We start from the raw sequence: 22,964 nt of genomic DNA on the forward strand, positions 1-22,964 counted from the left end.
TGTCCAGGGAGGCTGCAGCTGCCGGTGCCGGGAACAAACGAGACTGGTCTTGGTTTCAGAGAGCTCCAGAATCCACTTCTGACCCCCAAAAGACAGGGAAAAGGCAGGGCCTGGGGTTTTTATAGGGAATCCCAGGGGTGGAGTTGGGGTTTGGGCCAGGGGAGGAGTTCTTAGCAACACAAGAGGAGTGAGATCAAATTCCTGCCTCTTAGCAACAGGGGCACTCCACACAGAATGTCTCCCCAGATGGTAAATTCCCCATCAAACCTGTGAAATGGAGGGACTTCAAATATATTTGATCAATTTCCTTCATTTAAACCTGTTTGGGCTTTTTTCTAAGGGATGAAGATGGAGCAGAGGAAAATTAACACCAAACCAACAGGAGAAGCAGCCAGGTGTGTTCCCAGTATGGATCACAGGGAATGTGGGTGACCAGGGCTGTGCCCAAAGTGGCTCCTCCAGTGGGGGATGGAGCTGGAGCAGCGCACGAAGCTCTTCCTGCACTCAGGGAACTCGCAGGGCTTCCCTTACCGGTGCCTGCGTTGGTGTCGGGTCAGGTCAGAGCTCTGGGTGAAGCTCTTCCCACACTGGGGACACTCGTAGGGCCTCTCCCCAGTGTGGATGCGCCGCTGGGTGATGAGGTGAGAGTTGTGCTTGAATCCCTTCCCGCAGTCAGGACACTGGAAGGGCCTCTCCTCTGTGTGAGTCCAATAGTGCTGGAGGAGACAGGAGCTGCTCTTAAACCTCTTCCTGCACTGATCACACTCGTAGGGCCTCTCCCCAGTGTGGATCTTTTGGTGCAGGATCAGCTGGGAGCTCCGGCTGAAGCTGTTCCCACACTCCCTACACTGATAGGGCCTCTCCCCAGTGTGGGTCCTCTGGTGCAGGATCAGCTGGGAGCTCCGGCTGAAGCTCTTCCCACATTCCCCACACTCGTGGGGCCTCTCCCCAGTGTGGATGCGTCGGTGCATGACAAGATGGGAGTTCTGCCTGAAGCCCTGCCCGCAGTCGGGGCAGCGGAAGGGCCTCTCCTCTGTGTGCGTGCGCTGGTGCAGGAGGAGATCGGAGCTGGTGTGAAACCTCTTCCTGCACTGATCACACTCATAGGGCCGTTCCCCTGTGTGGATCCTCTGATGCTTGATCAGATTGGAGTTTGACCTGAAGCTCTTTCCACACTCCTCACACTCGTAGGGCCGTTCCCCAGTGTGGGTTCTCTGGTGACTGATCAGATTGGAGCTCTGAGTGAAGCTCTTTCCACACTCCCCACACTCATAGGGCCGCTCCCCAGTGTGGGTCCTCTGGTGCTTGATCAGGTCGGATTTAGACCTGAAGCTCTTCCCACACTCCCCACACATGTGGGGCTTCTCCCCACCATGGAGCTGCTCACGGAGCACCAGCTCTGAGCTCTGGTTCCATCTCCGGCCGCCTTCCCAGCCCAGGCTGGCTCTTTCCCTCTCAGATCCCTGTGATCTGCATTTGCAGCCCCTCTTCGTGCGGCATCTCTGGGGCTTTTCCTCCCTGTTGGCTTCCTGCGCCGTGGAGCCGCTCAAAACGGCCTCTGCCACCAGGTTCTGCCATGGGGATTTGTCCTCCCTGCTCTCCATGCTCAGCTCCTGCTCTGCGGGAGGAAGAACAAGGACAGGATGGGATTTGCCTCCGTGCCACAGGCAAGGGAAAGGAGATCCCCCCAGGGCTGTCCTGCAGCCGGGGCCATGCTGGGCTGGGAGATGGAGCAGGACAGAGGGGAAAGGGGCACTGACTTCCTCCTCACCTGCCTCAGTGTCCCGGGAAATCTTCCTCTTCCTCACAGCCTCCCAGGGATTGGCAATGGGAAATCCTGGTGTGGGGAAAACAAGGGATGAGATGTTTGTAGGAGCGTTGCGGGTGGGACAGTCGGGAGGGACGGAGACCAGAGAACTCTGCAGCCAGGTCGGGGAACTTGGTGTTCATTGCCAAGGGCCTGGACACAGGGGCCCTGCTGGGAGCTGCCAGCCACAGCTCAGAGCAGGCCCGAGAGAAGGGAGTGGGAGAGAGGATGAGAGGGTGAGAGAAGAAGAGGGCAAGAGCAGAAGAGAGTAAGGTTCCCATCACAGTACAATAAATCTTCTCCTGCATAGAATATTCTATTTCTCACTCTCCAATCCAGTACAAGATACAAATCCTATAGCATTTACATACAGCCTATAGGAATCATTACATCACCATACCGTGTTACATTTTAAACCCTGCAAACTCCTCTTTGGACCCCTTCTGCTGAGCTAGCAGGGTCTGCTCTGGCCCTTGGACCTGTCTGCAAGCAGAGGGAATTCTTTCATCACAAGGGGATTACCTTCCATTGTTTTCCAGCTGTTCAGTAACTAAGGTATCTCAAAGCTTGCTTTCATTTCAATCTTGCTTCTACTTTCTAGATTCTCAAAATCTATTGCCAGACAATCAGATTTATAAGGCTTTCCTGTTTCATCTTCACCAACACTCGTTGAGTTTGAAGATCCCACTGCCTGAGTCCATCTCTACAAATCCCCGGCCATCTGGGTTCCAGAAAAACCTCCCAAACACCAAAATTCAGCCCTGAAAAAGCCTCCCAGGAGTTCCCCATCCCTGGTCCCTCCCTCTGGTGTTCAGGGCTCCCCCCTGTCCCAGCTGCTGGGGGTCACACTTGGATTGGGGGTCCCCCTTCTCTTCGGTGCCCACCCTGCCCAGGCTGCTGGCAGTCCCAGCAATCCCAAAAGCTCCCCCCTCTCCACTCTCCCCATTCCGGGATGCCGGGGCTCTTTGGGCTCCCGGGCTCCCTTCTCCCCTCATTCTCTGCTCGGGGCTGCAGCGGCTCCAAGGAGTCCCCCCTGCCCCTCTCCAGCCTCTTGAGGCTCCCGCCAATGGCGGCGCCCCCCCCCCGTCTAGGGGCTCCCCACTTTGGGCTCCTGGGGGACACAGGGCTCTGCTCCTCCAGGCTGCCTCTGCCGCCAGCCGCCACTGCCACCCTCCGATGTCCCCCCGAGGGGCCTTTTCCGCTCAGCCTTGCACTTCTCCATTCTCCAAACATCCCCCAAAAAAACACCACCCAGGCACCCCCCGGGATATCTGGGCCAAGCTCCCCCTCCTCGCTCACCTGCGCAATGGTGGGGTGGGGGGGGGGGGGGGCGATGATCCCACAGGTGGGAGCTGTGAATTCAGGCAGGGCTCGAGCGCGTGGTTTCACCTGCTCAGCCTTGATCCGCCTTGGTCGCTCCTCTTCCTCCCTCTCCTCCTCTTCCATCCCCACATCCTTCTCCTCCTTCCATCCCTCCCCTTCCATCTCTTCTCCTCCTCCTCCCTAACCCCTCCTCCTTCTCCCCCTCCATCCCTGCCCTTCCCTCCCTCCTCCTCCTCCCCCAGCAGCCCCGACCCCCTCGGTGCCCCGTTCCCGCAGCCCTCAGCCCGCGGCTGGAGCGGGGATGGAGCCGGGACAGGTCGGGATGGGCAGCGCGGGGCTCTCGGCTGCTCCCAGCCGCTGCGGGCGGGAGGACCCGGCCCGGGCCAAAGGAGAGGCAAACTGGGCAAACTGGGGGCTGCACATCCAAACTGGGCCGTGCTGGGGACCCTGCCTGGGCACTGCCAGCCCTTGGGGCTCCTCTCGGCACCTGCGGGAGGGGGAACGCACCCAGGGCTGGGGGATCCCAGCAGTGGCAGCGCTGCCAGGGACTGGGCTGGACTGGGATGGTACTGGGAGGGACTGGGGCTGTGCTGGGTTTGTACTGAGATCATACTGGGATGGTACTGGGAGTGACTGGGGCTGTGCTGGGTTTGTACTGACCTCATACTGGGATGGTACTGGGAGTGACTGGGGATGTACTGGGTTTGTACTGACATTATACTGGGATCATACTGACAGGGCAAACTGTGATCAGACTAATGGAGACTGGGATCACACTGGGAGTGAGCAGGAGCCTGTGAGGAGCAAATGAGACCATGTTGGGGAGAATGGGATGTACTGGGAGTAACTGGGATGGTGCTGATGGTGACTGGGAGCAGCTGTGAGGAACTGGGATCATGCTAGGAGCAACTGGGAATAACTGAGAGTGACTGAGAGTGACTGGGTGCATGCTGGGGGCGATTGGAAACTGCTGGGTTTATCCTGGGATGAACTGGGATCATGCTGGAGCTGACTGGGAACATACTGGCAGTGAGTGCCACTAAACTGAGGGTGACTGGGAGTGCTTGGGAGCAAATGGGAACATATTGGGGATACTGGGAGTGACTGGGAACATGCTGGAGGGAACTGGGGAACACTTGGAGATACTGGGAGTGACTGGAACAAAAGTGAGGGTGAAAGAGAGCAACTGGAACCATGTGGAGCACAGCTGGTTCATACCAGTGGGCTGGGGGAGTTTGTTGGGAGTTTAGGGCAATTATTGGGGTTTTTGGAGAGAATTACTGAGTTTGGGGGGTGTTGGGGATTTTGGGGGGTTTGGATTTTAGGGGATTCTATTGGCCCTGTGGGGGGGGGGGTGAGATTTATTGAAATCTTTTAAGGTTTTTTGTACTTTTGGGGGTTTTACTAGGATTTTGTGAGGGTTTTATGAGATTCTCTGGAATTTTGAGGGTTTTATTTTTGGATTATTGGTGGATTTTGCGTGGTTTTATTGGAATTGTGGAGGCATTTAGTGGGATTCTTTGGGGGTTCAGGTTTTTTGAGGACATTTTTTGAGTTTTTTGTTAGGATTTTGGGAGGTTTTTGTGGGGTTTTTTGGGCGTTGCCAAGATTTCTTTGGGTCTCGGGGTGGCTTTTGTGGGACTTTTTATGGTTTTGCGGACATTTTTGCAGGGATTTGTGGGGTTTAACTAGGATTTTGGGGATTTGTTGAAATTTCAATGATTTTGTGGGCGTTTATTGGGAATCTAGGGTGTTCTAACAGGACGTTGTGAGAGTTAATTGGGATGTCGTGGGTTTTATAGGGACTTTTGGGGATTTTAAGGAGATTTTGGTGCCTCTCAGCCCTTCCCCACATCCAAGCCCCCCCCAAATTCCACTAAAAACCTCCAAAATCCCCAAAAAACCCTCTGAACACACGCAAATCCCACAAAATACCAGTGGAACCCACCAAAATTTAAAAACACTCTCAAAAATTTCAATAAATCCCTCCCAAAAAACCCTCCACAACTACAATAAAATCCCCCAAAATCCAAAACCCCACAAATCCACAAAACCCCCCCAAATCATGTAACAGCCCCCCCCAAAACCCAGTAAGTCTCCCCAAAAACCCCCACCAAATCCCCAAAATCCCTCCTAAAATCCCCCAAAAATCCCCCCAGACTCACTGGGGCCATCCTGGATCAGGGGGCACCGGGCGGTGGAACAGGAGCCACTTCAGGGGGCCCTCGGAGCTTTTTGGGGAGGGGGCACCATGGGAACCCCTGCTGTGCCGCCTCCCCCCCGAAACCCCCAGACCCCGGTTCAGGGTGGGCCTAAGACGCCCCGGGACCCCCAAATCTCCCCCAGGACCCCCAGAGCCCCCAAGGTTGGCCCAGGACCACTCCAGACCCCAAATCACTCCCCAAGACCCCCAAAACCTCCCCAGGACCCTCAGACTCCCCCCAGTTTTCCCCAAAATTCACCCAGACCCACCGAGACCTCCCCCAAATCCATCAGACTGCCCCAAATCCCCTCAAACCCCTTAATCCCCTCAGACCCTCCCAATTCCCCTCAGCTCCCCCTAAACCCATCTGAGAACGCTCCAGACCCTCTCAAGCTTTCCCCAAAGCTCCCGAAAGCCCCCTCACACCCCCTCATTCCCCCCAAACACAGCGCACACCCCCCGATTTCCCGTCAATGCCCCCAAAAATCCCCCGTTTCTCCTCAAACCCGCCTCACAGCCGCCCCAAAGCCCCCTCCCCCCCCCCCCCCAGTTTCCCCCCGGCCCCACCTCAGCTTCTCCTCCGCTGCTCTCCCCTCACAATCTCCCGCCTCCGCCGCGTGCGCGGGCTCCCAGCCAATAGCGGCGCGTCTCGCCGAACCGGCCAATCACCGCGCTTCACGTCCCCGAACCAACCATTCACAGCGCGGCTCCCCTCAGCAAAGCCCGCCTTCCGTAAGCGGCGCCCCGTTCCCCGCCGCCGCCGGGACCCGCCGGGCTCGGGACGGGTGCGAAGGGACCTGAGAGGGGATCGGGGGGGGCGGGGGAGGGTCCTGGGGGGGCTTTGGGGAGGGGTCCGGGGGTGCGGGTGGGGTCTGGGGGTCTGGGGAGGGTCCTGAGGCATTGTGGGGGGACCTGGGGGGTGCGGATGGGTCCTAAGAGGGGTCTCGGGGGGGGGGACGTGGGAGGGTCTGGGGAGGTTTTGGGGAGGGGCCGTAGGAAGGTCTTGGGAGGGTCTGGGGGTGTTGGGATGGTCCTGGGGGAGTTTGGGGAGGGCTCTGGGAGGTCCTGAGGGTGTCCTGGGAGGGTTTTGGAGGTTTTGGGGACGGCCTGGGGGGGGTCTGGAAGGGTCTTGGGAGAGGGTCTGGGGGGGGGTTTGGGGAGAGGTTCTGGGGGAGTCCTGGGTGGAGTTTTGGGGAAGGGTCTGGGGGGTCTCAGGGGACATCCTGGTCTGGGCCCGATTGGGGTCTGGGGGCTCTGAGGGGATCCTGGGCAAACCTTGGGGGGCTCTGGGGGGTTTGGGGTTCCTGGAGGGGTCCTGGGGGAGATTTGGGGGTCCCGGGGGGGTTTCAGGGAGAGGGGTCACAGCAGGGTGTCCCCCCCCTTACCGGTTTTTGGGGGGTCTCCCATGTTGCCCCCTCCCCAAAAAGCTCCGAGGGCCCCCTGAAGTGGCTCCTGTGCCACCGGCCGGTGCCCCCTGATCCAGAACAGCCCCAGTGAGTCTGGGGAGATTTTGGGAGGGTTTTGGGGATTTAGAGGTGGCATTTTTGGGCTTTGGGGAATATTATTGGGAGTTTAGCAGGAGTTATTGGGGTTTTGGGAGAAAATTACTGAGTTTTGAAGTGGTTGTGGATTTGGTGGGTTTTGGAATTTGGGGGATTTTATTGCAGTTTTGCGGGGGGTTGTTTTGGGGCATTTATTGAAGTTTTTGGGAGTAATTTTTAATTTGAGTGGGTTTCACTGGTGTTTGTGGGATGCTCTGGGGTTTTGGATGGTCTTATTGTAATTTTGGGGGGATTTTGGGGGACCTTGGGTGGTCTGAGGGGGCTTTGGGATTGTCCCCAGTTGTGGGGAAGGGCTGAAAGGCACCAAAATCTCCTTAAAAGCCCAGAAAATCCCAATAAAACCTACAAAATCCCAATTAAATCTCACAGAATCACATTAGAACACCCTAGAATCCCAATAAAAGCCCACAAAATCTATTGAAATCCCAACAACCCCCCCAAAAATCCCAATTAAACCCCACCAATCCTCCCAAAAATATGCCCAAAACAACAAAAAGTCCTATAAAATCCCCCCAGGACCCAAAGAAATCTTGGCAGCACCCAAAAAAACCCCACAAACCCCCGCAAATCCCACCAAAGAACAAAAAAAAAAATTCCTCAAAATTCCTGGACTGGCAAAGAATCCTAATAATGCTCCCAAAAATCCTATCAAATTCCCCAAATACCCCAATAAAACCCGCAAAATTCTGGTGACTGCCACTGTCCTGGTTCAGGGCAAGTTTGGGAGAGAACCCCTCAAAGGGGCTCCTCTAGGAAAGCAGATTCAATCCCCCCCTCCCCCCCACCGGTCTGGGAGAAAATACCTCCTGGGAGAAAAGTGGAAAAAAACTGTCCATTAAACAATAAAACTTAAACAGTGTTAAACAATGAAACTCTGCTGCTCCAGAAGAGATGCCAAACTCACAAAGTCCCCCCTGGGTTGCAGTTCAGCTCACTCAGTCTCTGCTCAGCCCCTCCGGTGCTGGAAATGCCGCGGGCCAGGCCCGGCCCGGTGGCCACAGGTGGAGCTGCCGGTGCTCTGCTGGTGTTCAGGCCAGAGCAGGTTTGAACAGGGCCAAAGAAAAGGGAAAAAACCCCAGTCCAGGGAACTTCTTTGCCCCAGCTAGCTAAACTAACTAAAACAAAGGAGAGCTCTGTCCCGCTGTCTGTCTGTCTGCAGACAACACAGTCCAGGAGCAGCAATGTGGAGGAGTGAGTGCAGTGTCTGAAAACAAACTGCTGCTTCTTCTCTCCCCCTTCACTCCCTGAAACAAGTCTTAAAGGTGCAAAACTTATTATTCAGCATAAACAGAACAAGGCAATTGTGGATAAAAGCATCACATGGTCAACCTAGGACGTTCTACTCCTTATCCCCATATTGTCAGCTTTATACTAAAACTAATATAAATTCTAACTCTACAGACACATACATCAGACATCTAATACACAGCTACACACAGACAATGGCAGTAACATTTAGCAAACAGTGATATTTACACATAGGTCTCACCCAACAATCAGATCTCTCTGAGGTACACATTGTGTTCTTCTCTTTGCATTATTTACTATGTGCAACCTGGTCTTTGAGCAAAAACAACCTTACAAATGGGTTTGTCTGTATTCAAGGCAGAATTAATCTAAACTCTCTTCTCTAACAAACTTCTGACATGTCCCACTGGGACTTTGTCTCTATTTATTCTATGCAAAGGCTCAGATTGGGCAGGGCTTACTCGGTTAGTAGAGCCTTGGGTGTTAACTAACCGGGTGGCCTTTACCAGATGCTGCTCTCAGTTTTTGAAAGATCTTCTACCTAATGCTTTCGAGGTGGTTTTTAACAGTCTGTTGTACTTCTGTACTTTGCTTGCAGGTGGTGCATGGTAGGGGATATGGTACACTCACTCAATGCTGTGTTCTTTAGCTCAGGTGTTGATAAGGCCGTTCTTGAAATGAGTCTTGTGGTCTGACTCAATCCTCTCAGGGGTACCATGCCTCCAAAGGACCTGCTTTTCCAGGCCCAGGATGGTGTTACGGGCAGTGGCATGAGACACAGGGTGGGTTTCCAGCCATCCCGTGATGGCTTCTGCCATGGTCAGCACATGGTTCTTGCCTTGGCGTGTCTGGGGCAGTGGGATGTAGTCAATCTGCCAGGCCTCCCCATACCTGTACTTGGATCACCACCCACCATACCACAGGGGCTTCACTCGCTAGGCCTGTTTGATGGCAGCACACGTCTCACAGTCATGGATAACCTGAGAAATACTGTCCATGGTTAGATCCACCCCTCGGTCTCATGCCCACTTATAGGTGGCATCTCTACTCTGAGGGCCTGAGGCATCATGGGCTCATCGAGCAAGGAATAACTCTCCCTTGTGTTTTCCATCTAGGTCTGTCTTGGACACTTATCTTTGCAGCCTGGTCTACCTGCTCTTTGTGTTGGTGCTCCTCATTGGCTCTGCTCTTGGGGACATGGGCATCTACATGGCAGACCTTCACAGGTAGCTTCTTTACTCTGGTAGCAATGTCTTTCTACTCATCAGCAGCTCAAATTGGTTTTCTTCTATGTTGCTAGTTAGCTTCTTTCCACCTCTCTAACTATCTTCACAGAGCATTGGCTACTATCTATGAATCAGTGTAGAGGTAGAGCTTTGGCTACTTCTCTCTCTCAGCAATACCTAGGGCCAGTTGAACAGCTTTCAGTTCAGCCAGTTGGCTCGATCTACTTTCTTTTTCAGTGGCCTCTGCAGCCTGTCGTGTGGGGCTCTGTACGGCTGCTTTCCTCTTTTGTTTTATTCTTACAATGCAACAAGAACCATCAGTGCAAAGAGCACAGTGTGTTTCTTCTGCTGGCAGTTGATTGTATGGTGGAGCTTCTTCAGCACGTGTTACTTCTTGTTCTTCTTCATCAGCAAGACTAAAGTTTTTACTTTCTGGCTAGTTTTTTAATTATTTCTAGAATCTCAGGGTGATTCAGTTTTCTAATACGGGCGCGCTGTGTGATCAGAGCAATCCATTTGCTCCATGTAGCACTGGTGGCATGGTGCGTGGAGGGAACTTTTGCTTTGAGCATCTACTCTAGTACTGGCAGTCGGGGTGCCAGGAGGAGTTGTGCTTCAGTGCTTATTACTTCTGAGGCAGCTTGGACTCTTTCATAGGCTGCTAAAATTTCTTTCTCTGTTGGGGTATAGTTGGCTTCAGACCCACTGTAGCTTCGACTCTAAAATTTTAGTGGTCGGCTTCGAGTCTCTTCAGGCACTTTCTGCTAAAGGCTCCTGGACAAACTGTGGTTCTTGGCTGCAGAGCAGAGCACGTTCTTTATTTCTGGTCTCGTCTTGACCGGGCCAAGGGCAACCTCATGAGCGATCTCCTGCTTGATCTGGGTGAAGGCTTGTTGCTGCTCAGGGCTCAGGAAAGTGTTCTTCTTACAGGTGACCAGGTGGAAAGGGCTCACAATCTTACTGTACTCATGAATGTGCATTCTCCAAAAGCCTATGGCACTTAGGAAAGCTTGTGTTTCTTTCTCGCTGGATGGTGGAGATATAGCTGTGATCTTGTTGATCACATCAGTGAGAATCTGATGCTGTCTGTCTTGCTACTTCACTCTCAGAAACTGGATCTCTGGAGCAGGTCTTTTGACTTTGCTCTTTTTGATGGCAAAGCTGGCTTTCAGGAGAATCTGGATTATTTTCTTTCTTTTCTCTAACACTTCTGCTGCCGTCTTCTTCTACACAATGATGTCATCAATGTATTGCAGATGTTCCGGAGCCTCACTCTTTTCCAGTGCAGTCTGGATCAGTCCATGGCAGATGGTGGGGCTGTGCTTCCACCCCTGGGGTAGTCGGTTCCAGGTGTGTTGCACGCCCCTCCAGGTGAAAGAAAACTGAGCCCTGCATTCTGCTGCCAGAGGAATGGAGAAAAATGCGTTAGCATGGTCAGCAGTGGTGTACCACTTTGCTGCCTTGGATCCAGCTCGTACTGGAGTTCCAGCGTGTCCGGCACAGCAGCGCTCAGCGGTGGAGTCACTTCATTCAATGCCCGGTAGTCCACTGTCAATCTCCATTCTCCTTCAGATTTATGCACAGGCCAAATGGGGCTGTTGAAGGGTGAGTGGGTCTTGCTGACCACCCCTTGGCTCTCCAGCTCATGGATCATTTTGTGGATGGGGATCATGGCATCTCAATTCGTCCGATACTGCCGATGGTGCCCTGCCAAGGTGGCAATCGGTACTCGTTGCTTTTCTACTTTCAGGAGTCCTACTGCAGATGGGTTTTCTCACAGTCCAGGCAAGGTGCTCAATTGCTTGATGCCTTCTGTCTCTACAGCAGCTATTCTAAATGCTTATCTGAGTCTCTGGGTCTTTGAAATACCCACTTGGAAGGTAATCTATGCCCAAAATACATGGGGCCTCTGGGCCAGTCACAATAGGGGGTTTCTTCCACTCATTTCCCGTCAGGCTCACACCCGCTTCCACCAAGGTGAAATCCTGGGATCCCCCTGTCACACCGACAATAGAAACAGACTCCGTCCCCACATGTCTCGATGGGATCAATGTGCACTGCGTGTCAACCAAAGCTTTGTATTGTGGTTCAGATGTGCCAGGCCAACGAATCCACACAGTCCAAAAAACACGGTTTTCCCTAGCCTCTACCTGGCTAGAGGCAGGGCCCCTCTAAGCCTGGTCATCCTTCTTTCCCTGGGCATATGTCTTGGATGTTCCTTCAAGGGGATCAGACATATCATCATCGTATCTGGCAGTTCGGCTATGGACAACTAGAGCTGCTTCCCTCTTGGTGGAACTCCCTCTCTGAGTCCTGCCTTCCTTCAATTCACGTACCCGTCGTGCCAGAGCAGCAGTAGATTTCCCATCCCATCTCCTCATGTTCTCTCCACTATCACGCAGGAAGAACCACAGCTCAGCTCATGGGGTGTACCTTCTCTCTCCATCTGGGGAATGTCTGTATTGGGCACTAGGGCCTCTGATCTGTACTGCTGAGATTTGGACAAGATCTTCCTTAATCTCCTCCCTGAGCTTCTTGTGATTCTCCTCTATCTTATCCTCTAACTTCTGCAGACGTGTTTCCACTGCTGCAATCCTGGCATGTGTTGGGCCATGCACAGCGTCTGCATATGCTCGGAGCTTCTTTGCCATATCCAGCACGGTCTCATCCCTCTCATCCCACTTCATTATGGCTAAGGCAGAAGCATATTCATGTGGCCCGAGTCATACAAGTTTCCGCCACATCACAGATGTGCATGGTACCAAGTCTGGGTTCCTAGTTGTTACGTCATCTGAGAAGACAATCTCTGCCACTGCCATTTCTCTCAAGCATTGGATCCCTTGCTCTATGGTCTTCCACTGAGTCTGCTGCATATAAAGATCATCTGCACACAGGTATCTTTGTGCTACACTTCCCAGGACCCGTGCCCAGAGGCTGTGAGGATTAACCCCCCTCATCATTCCATGGTCGATGACAGGATCATGTGACAGGGATCCCAAATGCCTGGCTTCAGTGCCATCCAGAATTGTGGCCTCGCCTGCAGCATCCCAGAGACGGACTAACCAACTAATTATGGATTCATCGGGTCGCCGGGTGTAATCCTTCCTTAGGCCACGGAGGTCCTTCAGGGAAAAGGACTCCATATTGGCTTCTGGTCTGGCACCTGCTGCTTTGACTTCTGATTTTACATCAGGAGGCGCTGAGGGTCCTTCTCCTGCATCATCCTCATCATCATCCACTGGTCGATTGGTCTTGCCCGTGCATTTCCCACTTCTAGTGCTGGTAGCTACAGCCATTGGTTTAGCTGCTGGCTTAGGCTCACTGTCTAGCTTGGCTGCTTTGTCTCCCTGCCCCGCTGCCTCTGTCTGCTGGCCAAACGTATCTAGCAATGTGCGATAAGCATAGGCCAAGGCCCAGCTCACTGCAATGATCTTTTTCTTCTTAGGGTCATCCTGGTACTTCTCTTTCAGATATTTCACCACCTCAGCTGCGTTTTGAATTTGTTCATGGGGAAAGTCCCAGACTATAGGGTCAGAGAAGTCCTTCAGGATTTGGCCCATATTCTCCCATTTCCAACACCACTCAGGATTTTCCACACCTGGGTCTGCTCCTGAGTCAGGGATCTCATCAGCCTGTCTAGAAATCTCAGCCCTCATTCTAGAGATGCAGCAGACTGTGTAGAGGAAGCTTACCAGACTGAATCCCAGAAAGTTGGTCTCTTTAACATTCAGGGGAAACTGAACTCCCCTACCAACCATTCACAGCGCGGCTCCCCTCAGCAAAGCCCGCCTTCCGGAAGCGGCGCCCCGTTCCCCGCCGCCGCCGGGACCCGCCGGGCTCGGGACGGGTGCGAAGGGACCTGAGAGGGGACCGGGGGTAACGGGGGAGGGTCCTGGGGGGTCTGGGGGGGCTTTGGGGAGGCGTCTGGGGGTTTGGGTGGGGTCTGGGGAGTGTCTTGGGGCATTGTGGGGGGACTTCGGTGTGCGGATGGGTCCTAAGAGGGGTCTCGGGGGGGGGGGGGCGTAGGAAGGTCTTGGGAGGGTCTGGGGGTGTTGGGATGGTCCTGGGGGAGTTTGGGGAGGGCTCTGGGAGGTCCTGAGGGTGTCCTGGGAGGGTTTTGGAGGTTTTGGGACGGTCTGGGGGGGGTCTGGGTGGGGTTTTGGGGAAGGGTCTGGGGGGTCTCAGGGGACATCCTGGGCTGGGCCCGATTGGGGTCTGGAGGCTCTCAGGGGATCCTGGGCAAACCCTGGCGGGCTCTGGGGGGTTTGGGGTTCCTGGAGGGGTCCTGGGGGAGACTTGGGGGTCCCGGGGGGTCCCAGGCCCATCCTGAACCGGGGTCTGGGGGTTTCGGGGTGAGGGAGCACAGCAGGGGTTCCCCCTTCAGGTTTTTGGGGGTCTCCCATGGTGCCCCCTCCCCAAAAAGCTCCGAGGGCCCCCTGAAGTGGCTCCTGTTCCACCAGCTGGTGCCCCCTGATCCAGGATGGCCCCAGTGAATCTGGGGGGATTTGGGGGGCTTTTTGGGGGGATTTTGAGAGGGTTTTGGAGGGATTTGGGTGTGGCTTTTTGGGCTTTGGGGAATTTTATTGGGAGTTTAGCGGGAATTATTGGGGTTTTTGGAGACAATTACTGAGTTTTGGGGTGGTTGTGGATTTGGTGGGTTTTGGAATTTGGGGCATTTTATTGGGGTTTTACGGGGGATTGGTTGTTTTGGGGCATTTATTGAAGTTTTTGGGAGTATTTTTTAATTTGAGTGGGTTTCACTGGTGTTTTGTGGGATTCTCTGGGGTTTTGGAAGATATTATTGTAATTTTGGGGGAGATTTTGGGGGACCTTGAGTGGTCTGAGGGGGCTTTGGGATTGTCCCCAGTTGTGGGGAAGGGCTGAGAGGAACCAAAATCTCCTTAAGAGCCCAGAAAATCCCAATTAAATCTCACAGAATCGCATTAGAACACCCTAGAATGCCAATAAAAGCCCACAAAATTAATTGAAATCCCAACAACCCCCCCAAAAATCCCAATTAAACCCCACCAATCCTCCCAAAAATATGCCCAAAACAACAAAAAGTCCCACAAAATCCCCCCCAAGACCCAAAGAAATCTTGGCAGCACCCAAAAAACCCCGCAAATCCCACCAAAGAACAGAAAAAAAAAAAAATTCCTCAAAATTCCTGGGCTTGCAAAGAATCCTAATAATGCTCCCAAAAATCCAATAAAAAATCACAAATATCCCAATAAAACCCCCAAAATTCCGGAGACTGTCACTGTCCTGGTTCAGGGCAAGTTTGGGAGAGAACCCCTCAAAGGGCTCCTCTAGGAAAGCAGATTCAATCCCCCCTCCCCCTAACCGGTCTGGGAGAAAATACCTCCTTGGAGAAAAGTGGAAAAAAACTGTCCATTAAACCATAAAACTTAAACAGTGTTAAACAATGAAACTCTTTGCTGCTCCAAAAGAGATGCCAAACTCACAAAGTCCCCCCTGGGTTGCAGTTCAGCTCACTCAGTCTCTGCTCAGCCCCTCCGGTGCTGGAAATGCCGCGGGCCAGGCCCGGCCCGGTGGCCACAGCTGGAGTTGCCGGTGCTCTGCTGGTGTTCAGGACAGAGCAGGTTTGAACAGGGCCAAAGAAAGGGGAAAAAAACCCAGTCCAGGGAACTTCTTTTCCCCAGCTAGCTAAACTAACTAAAACAAAGGAGAGCTCTGTCCCGCTGTCTGTCTGTCTGCAGACAGCACAGTCCAGGAGCAGCAATGTGGAGGAGTGAGTGCAGTGTCTGAAAACAAACTGCTGCTTCTTCTCTCCCCCTTCACTCCCTGAAACAAGTCTTAAAGGTGCAAAACTTATTATTCAGCAGAAACAGAACAAGGCAATTGTGGATAAAAGCATCACATGGTCAGCCTAGGACATTCTACTCCTTATCCCCATATTGTCAGCTTTCTACTAAAACTAATATAAATTCTAACTCTACAGACACATACATCAGACATCTAATATACAGCTACACACAGACAATGGCAGTAACATTTAGCAAACAGTGATATTTACACATAGGTCTCACCTAACAATCAGATCTGTCTGAGGTACACATTGTGTTCTTCTCTTTGCATTATTTACTATGTGCAACCTGGTCTTTGAGCAAAAACAACCTTACAAATGGGTTTGTCTGTATTCAAGGCAGAATTAATCTAAACTCTCTTCTCTAACAACCTTCTGACATGTCCCACTGGGACTTTGTCTCTACTTACTCTATGCAAAGGCTCAGATTGGGCAGGGCTTACTCGGTTAGTAGAGCCTTGGGTGTTAACTAACCGGGTGGCCTTAGCCAGATGCTGCTCTCAGTTTTTGAAAGATCTTCTACCTAATGCTTTCGAGGTGGTTTTTAACAGTCTGTTGTACTTCTGTACTTTGCTTGCAGCTGCTGCATGGTAGGGGATATGGTACACTCACTCAATGCTGTGTTCTTTAGCTCAGGTGTTGATAAGGCCATTCTTGAAATGAGTCTTGTGGTCTGACTCAATCCTCTCAGGGGTACTATGCCTCCACATGACCTGCTTTTCCAGGCCCAGGATGGTGTTAGGGGCAGTGCCTTGAGACACAGGGTGGGTTTCCAGCCATCCCGTGGTGGCTTCTGCCATGGTCAGCACGTGGTGCTTACCTTGGTGTGTCTGGGGCAGTGGGATGTAGTCAATCTGCCAGGCCTCCCCATACCTGTACTTGGACCACTGCCCACCATACCACAGGGGCTTCACTCACTTGGCTGGCTGGATGGCAGCACACATCTCACAGTCATGGATTTCCTGAGAAATACTGTCCATGGTTAGATCCACCCCTCGGTCTTGTGCCCACTTGTAGGTGGCCTCTCTACTCTGAGGGCCTGAGGCATCATGGGCTCATCGAGCAAGGAATAACTCTCCCTTGTGTTTGCCATCCAGGTCTGTCTTGGACACTTATCTTTGCAGCCTGGTCTACCTGCTCTTTGTGTTGGTGCTCCTCATTGGCTCTGCTCTTGGGGACATGGGCATCTACATGGCAGACCTTCACAGGTAGCTTCTTTACTCTGGTAGCAATGTCTTTCTACTCATCAGCAGCTCAAATTGGTTTTCTTCTATGTTGCTAGTTAGCTTCTTTCCACCTCTCTAACTATCTTCACAGAGCATTGGCTACTATCTATGAATCAGTGCAGAGGTAGAGCTTTGGCTACTTCTCTCTCTCAGCAATACCTAGGGCCAGTTGAACAGCTTTCAGTTCAGCAAGTTGGCTCGATCTACTTTCTTTTTCAGTGGCCTCTGCAGCCTGTCGTGTGGGGCTCTGTACGGTTGCTTTCCTCTTTTGTTATATTCTTACAATGCAACAAGAACCATCAGTGCAAAGAGCACAGTGTGTTTCTTCTCCTGGCAGTTGATTGTATGGTGGAGCTTCTTCAGCACGTGTTACTTCTTGTTCTTCTTCATCAGCAAGACTATAGTTTTTACTTTCTGGCTAGTTTTTTAATTATTTCTAGAATCTCAGGGTGATTCAGTTTTCTAATATGGGCGCGCTGTGTGATCAGAGCAATCCATTTGCTCCATGTAGCTCTGGTGGCATGGTGCGTGGAGGGAACTTTTGCTTTGAGCATCTACTCTAGTACTGGTAGTCGGGGTGCCAGGAGGAGTTGTGCTTCAGTGCTTATTACTTCTGAGGCAGCTTGGACTCTTTCATAGGCTGCTAAAATTTCTTTCTCTGTTGGGGTATAGTTGGCTTCAGACCCACTGTAGCTTCGACTCTAAAATTTTAGTGGTCGGCTTCGAGTCTCTTCGGGCACTTTCTGCTAAAGGCTCCTGGACAAACTGTGGTTCTTGGCTGCAGAGTAGAGCACGTTCTTTATTTCTGGTCTCGTCTTGACCGGGCCAAGGGCAACCTCATGAGCGATCTCCTGCTTGATCTGGGTGAAGGCTTGTTGCTGCTCAGGGCTCAGCAAAATGTTCTTCTTAGGGGTGACCAGGTAGAGAGGGCTCACAATCTGACTGTACTCATGCATATTCATACACCTCATACATGATGCATAAATTCCATTCAAACACAGGATTCTGTCTGGTCAGTGTCAGCTTCTTCCTCCTAATCCTAACAGCTTCTTAGAGGCAGGAAGAAGTTCCTTTCTTCTAATAAGAGGGCAATAAATTCTTTTTCTCTGAAAGATTTAGGTGTCCTGTGGCTGCTATCTGGCTGCAAGTCCCTTTCTTTAAAAAAAAGTATCCTACATGGCATAGTTTCTATTCTAACAATTGTTATAACCTAAAACTGTATTTAACACACTATTTAAGAGAATTAATTCAGCATCACTTTTTTAACACAACACATATAATACTCATTTTAATATTTGATAAAAGCCAATCATTAAATACACATTTTTCACAATCCCCACTCTTATTCTTTGTAAATCATTTGGCTTGAGCAATATTTCTTGTCTACTTGCATCTTCCTGACTATGCTGGGAAACTAAAACAGGGGATTACACAAGGAAGAAATATCAAGACAGTTGTAACATATAAAATTAAAAATCTTAATTTCTTCTAATACATTACCCCACCAGCTAGGTTTTAGCATTGTTTTCTAATTTTTGGACTGGTACATGGGTTATTATGTGTATATATTTTTTTTTCTTCTTTGATTCCTTTTGCTTTTTCTAGAATGACTTTTCTGCGATCATCAATTTTTAACAATCTGATATATTAAACTTTCCACAAACACCACCTTCTTTAGCCAATAAATAGTCTAAAGCTTTGAATCGTATCTTTAATGTAAAACAAATCCATCTCTCTCCTTTTGGACATTCAGTTCCAAATCTATTACTGCTTAAGTATCTTGCAATCTAATAATTTTCTCCGTTTTGCCTCCAGGTTCTTAATTTGGATGGGTTATATCAGTGGCTGTTGACATGGGCGTGTGTAATGAAAGAGGAACTTTGGTTTCTTTCTATGTGATGCTTTCTGTAGCATTTGTGCCACGATCTTGCTGGTATCCCCAAAGGGAAAAGACAACTAATGAGTGCCAGAAACAGGAATAACAGAGGTCCAGTATGGCTTATACTCCCACCTCCCATGCCTGTGAGGTTGCAGCCCACAGCAGGTGTCTTTGATCTTCCTGGTGGCGAAATACAGAGGCCAATCTGGTCTTGCCCTCTATTTCCTTGTCACTTTCTCTTAACTAATTTCCAGGCAAATTGGTTTTGACACCCCTAACTGTGGTTTCCCACCATTCCTCAGGTATCTCTCATTCAACAGGCACTAATAATAATTCCCATCCACAAAACAAAGTTATTGATTTAACACTTCTTGCAATAAGAGCATAAATTTTGTGAACTACAATACTAATTATCTCCACAATTCCAGCATTTACTTATAACCCAGCTGGCATGTCCAGTATTGGAATGAATCAAATAAAGTTTACAGTATGGTACTGATGGAAATAGTCATTCCCCTTCTTCCCTGTACAATTCACAGGCTAAGGTCAGAATACAAAAACAGTCTTGACCCCTCTGTCTGAAGTATTCCTCCCCAGGGAGATGTTTTATTCAGGCAGTGCTCAAACCACTGATATAAGCGTTGCCTCATTTCTTAATTAGGTGTTACTCTTTGTACATTTCTTGGATCATTTGGGTTTTCCCAAGATATTACCACTCAGTCCCTACTGGGAAGTCAGATTGGTGTCACCCGGTTTAAATGTGATATCCATTCCTCACGTTCCTTCACGAGTCCTTTGATTCTGCTGGCATGAATTCACCCTCTTTCTGTGATTCTGATCGTTGCTTCAGTAGTACCTGGAAAGGACTTCTAAATAGCATAGTAATAAAGGAAAGGCAATACTGCATTAACTTTTACCATTCGCTTTTCCTCCAAACTTTCTGGGTTTGGTTAAAAGCTTTCTCCACATCAGCCTCTTCTTCTTATATCCAGCTGTGCTAATAGCTGCAGAGGCAAATTCTTCTTTCTGTGACTTACAGTTAGTTAAATAAGAAAGGCCACACCAATTTTAACACGAGATGTATCACATCTATTGCTTTTTACTTTTTGGGCAACATTTAATTGTTTTAACCTTACAAACCCATTCTTCAAGGGAAAAAAACTTATTTTTAACAGCAAACAAAACAAAAAAAAAAACCTTACTTAAGGAAAACAAACCACTTTGTGAGGTTTGGAGAGTCAGCAATCTCTGCTTTAACTTTATCTTTTAGTGTTAGCCCCCTCCCCCTCTTTTCACAGCCTTGCTGTCCATGCAGTTCTTCGCCCTTCCCCCACTGCTGCCACTTCGCTGCTGGGCCGGAGCAGGGGAGAACAGCTTGGGGCATGGGGACCCTGGGCCATGCCTTGGGTCCCTTTTGTCCCCTCTCTCTCCCTTCTTCTCTCTCTTTCTCCTTCCTTCTCTCTCTCAGCCCACTTACCGGGGCCGGCGCTGCCATCCTGGACTCGGGACCCCGACAGTCTGGGAGCCCCCCCGGCAGTTCCCCACTGAGCCAGCCCCGCTCCTGCCCGGCAAACCCTGTGTCATCTGCTCCCAGCACCGCCGCCAGGTCACCTCCATGGATCGGTCCTCCGGACCCCAGTTCGGCATTGAATTACCTCCTAACAACCATCTGTTAAGACATTTCCCTGCCTTTCATGCAAAACACTCGCATTCACACTTCTGCTCTCTTCCAGCACCAAGATGCTATCACTCCACATTCCAACATCCCAGAGTTTGCTACCACCCCCCTACTTTAACTTCTCTCTTTCTTCTCTTCTTATATTTTTTTTTCTTTGATTCAACTCACCTCAGACAGTACGAGGTGTACCCAACTAATTAACTTTCAAAAGTAAGCTTACAACTTTCTTTTACTAGGACTGCAGTAGCTTTTACAACTTAAATACATGCTGGCTGGCTGTAGCTTACTGGGTCTAACAGCTTTGATATATAAGCTAGATTATTTTTTACTCTTGAATTCAAATTTATGAGCTACACTATTTTCTGTATTAATGTACAGATGATAAAGGATTTTTCTAACAAGGGTAAGCCTAAAGCTGGTACTTAGGCTAGTTTTAATTTCAACTCTTAATTAACAATATCTTCCTTGGTCTGTTTTATATCATCTCGCTCTGTCATTTTTTCATACACAAAATTTACTGCCTGTGTGTACCCCTCAATCCATTATTCCAATAATCTAAGTAATTTTCTGATTTCCCTCTTTGAAGAGGGAGGGAGAAAGGATAAAATTCCTGCAATTCTCATGGTTGGGTTTCCAGCTACCTTTATTTATTAAGCGTCTAAGATATTTTACCTGCGGTTCTACAAATTACAGTTTCCCTTTTGATACCCTTAGTCCTCTTTTCCCTGAGAAAATATAAAAGTTGTATAGTAGCTTTTCTCACTTCAACTTCAGCTTCCTCAGATAGTAAAAAATTATCCACATATTGGATAATTTGTATTCCAGGAAGAGTAGGGAAATCCTGTGGTATTGTTTCTAAAGCTTGCCCAGATAAGTTTGGGGATTTTGTAAACCCCCGTGGTAACTCTGTCCATCTTAATTGCTGCTTTCTCTCAGTTTTTGGATCCTCCCTTTAGAAGGCAAAAATATCTTCCATTCAAATTTTAGTTTCTTCCCTCAATTACCACATCTTTAATGACCAGAACTGTAAAACTTTCTCCTTTTGCCCTTGTTACTTTTCACTCTATGTTTGCTCACACTGTCGCCTTTTGGAATATTTAACAGGCAGGTTCTCTCTGCCCCTGTGTCTACTACAAATGCCAATCTTTATTCTTAGGGACCCACTTTTAAAGTTATCACAGGCTCCAGATGGTATTGGTCCCCCAAAAAAAAAAAAAGAGCTTATGACCTCCCTATTCCCCCTCTGTGCCCATCTCTTTAAAGATTTTCAGATATTCCGCTTGCTTAGGACCATTTTCCTACCTCTCTTAAGCTCATCTATTTAGTTGCAGTTTCTTCTTTTCCCTCTAAAAAGCTGTCCCTTAAAACCTTTATTTTCATTTTGCCTTTGATATGCTTTCTCATTTATTCCCTTGATTATGTAATTACAATCATTATTCATGTGTTTACTCCCCTCATTATTTTGACCCCACTCAGGAGGTACAGTTGGCATTTTGTCTTCTCTGGGAGTTCCTGCAGATTATCTTTTTTTCCCCCAAGCTTTTATTCCAGATGCTCTGATTCATTGCTTTTCTTCCTGAGAAAAATATTATTTTCATTATAGACTGCACCTCTTCTAAAGTATAAGTTTTTGGACGTAAAAATTGGCCTAATTGTTCGCTATGCCTATGGGATCCTCCCATAGGCATAGCTGAACAATTTTATTTATTTCTTAAAATTTCTGACCTCAGACGAAGTCAAAGGAGCATTTGCAAACCCTGGTCCACCCCCTCCTGTGGGAACCTCTCTTAATGGAAATAGAGCAATCCCGTTATCCCATTCTTTTTGGACTTTTATCTTCTGTAGCCTTTCTCCTGTATTTTTAGGAAGAATCAGGAGAGGGCTTTCTTTTAACTGAACTTTTAGTGTTTCGATCGGTGATTCCTTTCGGGAGCTCCCCTGACCAGCCGGAGCTGTGGTTACAAGGGAACGGAGCTCGGGGCAGGACGGGTGGGACTCGGCTTAGCTCTGGGTCTCGGTCCTCCGCAGGCGGGGTCTGCGGCAGGATCGCCCGCGGGGTGTTCGGGTGCAGCCCGAGCTGGAGCGGGGATTGCCCCGCAGGGCCAATGGTGGCTGATCCGGCAGAGACAAAGCCGGCGAGGAACCCCGGCTGCAGCGGCGGTGCCGACCGGAGTCAGGGCAGCCGGGGATGGGACAGACGGGGCAGCCGGGGATGGGACAGACGGGGCAGACGGGGATGGGACAGACGGGGCAGCCGGGGATGGGACAGACGGGGCAGACGGGGATGGGACAGACGGGGCAGCCGGGACCCCCCTGGGTGCGCTCGGCGCGGTGACCCCGGTCCGCACGGCAGGACCAGCGGAGCGGCCGCGGGCCGGGCGGCCGGGCTGGGGCACACGGACCGTGCCGGAGCCGGCACAGGGGCTGGGGGTGCAGCCGCAAACGGGTGGGGGAACAAACGGGAATGGATGAAGTAATATTTTATTCCCAGCCTTTTTCTTTCACCGTTTTTCTTTTATTGCTTTTTAAAGATGTTATTTTCTTACAATCTCCACCCCCCCAGCATGTGGTATATTCCTTTTCTTCTGGATTAAACGGTTTTTACAAATAGATCCAGAGCTTAACGAAGCTAAACTTCTGCTTGGATACTTTGAAATGGTCAACGAGCTAACTCACGACCTTCTCATGCTGTTTTTCTCATCACCTTTTTATTTATCCTCTGGCAAATTGTACATTTTTCAGTTCCTTGTTTTTCTACTCCAAAAATCCTAATGCACCCATAGTTCCTTAAAAAAAATCACACAAAGCCTGAGTATCCCACTGGGCTTTTGGACACGTCTTCTACTCTTCCCTAGTAAGCATTTTAATATCTAATTGTCTTCCATCAAGATGTTTCTATTTCCTGGATTTATCTAGTTCACCACCTATCTTGTTTAATTCCTTTTTTTCTCTGCTTCCCTACACTTTGGAATTTCCAATTTTTCC

The 22,964-nt window shown here is 50.1% G+C and overlaps 2 protein-coding genes across 2 annotated transcripts in view; one reads left to right on the plus strand and one right to left on the minus strand.

The window, feature by feature from the left end:
• The window catches only part of LOC127059078 (zinc finger protein 774-like), a 160,865-nt gene that overhangs the window by 18,030 nt on the left and 119,871 nt on the right, over window positions 1-22,964 (minus strand). Inside the window, exon 6 of the mRNA XM_050983982.1 lies at window positions 77-1,618. Within this exon, the coding sequence (XP_050839939.1) occupies window positions 528-1,618 (1,091 nt within the window). The 3' untranslated portion in view covers window positions 77-527. The remainder of the gene's footprint in view (window positions 1-76; window positions 1,619-22,964) is intronic.
• LOC115485198 (uncharacterized) overlaps window positions 1-22,964 on the plus strand; it is a 2,106,330-nt gene that overhangs the window by 12,521 nt on the left and 2,070,845 nt on the right. The window contains 2 exon segments of the mRNA XM_050983901.1: window positions 8,853-8,925; window positions 9,259-9,369. Of these exon segments, the coding sequence (XP_050839858.1) occupies window positions 8,853-8,925; window positions 9,259-9,369 (184 nt within the window).

This window comes from Serinus canaria, chromosome 25, assembly GCF_022539315.1.
Source record: "Serinus canaria isolate serCan28SL12 chromosome 25, serCan2020, whole genome shotgun sequence".
In the NCBI taxonomy this organism is placed as follows: Eukaryota; Metazoa; Chordata; class Aves; order Passeriformes; family Fringillidae; genus Serinus; species Serinus canaria.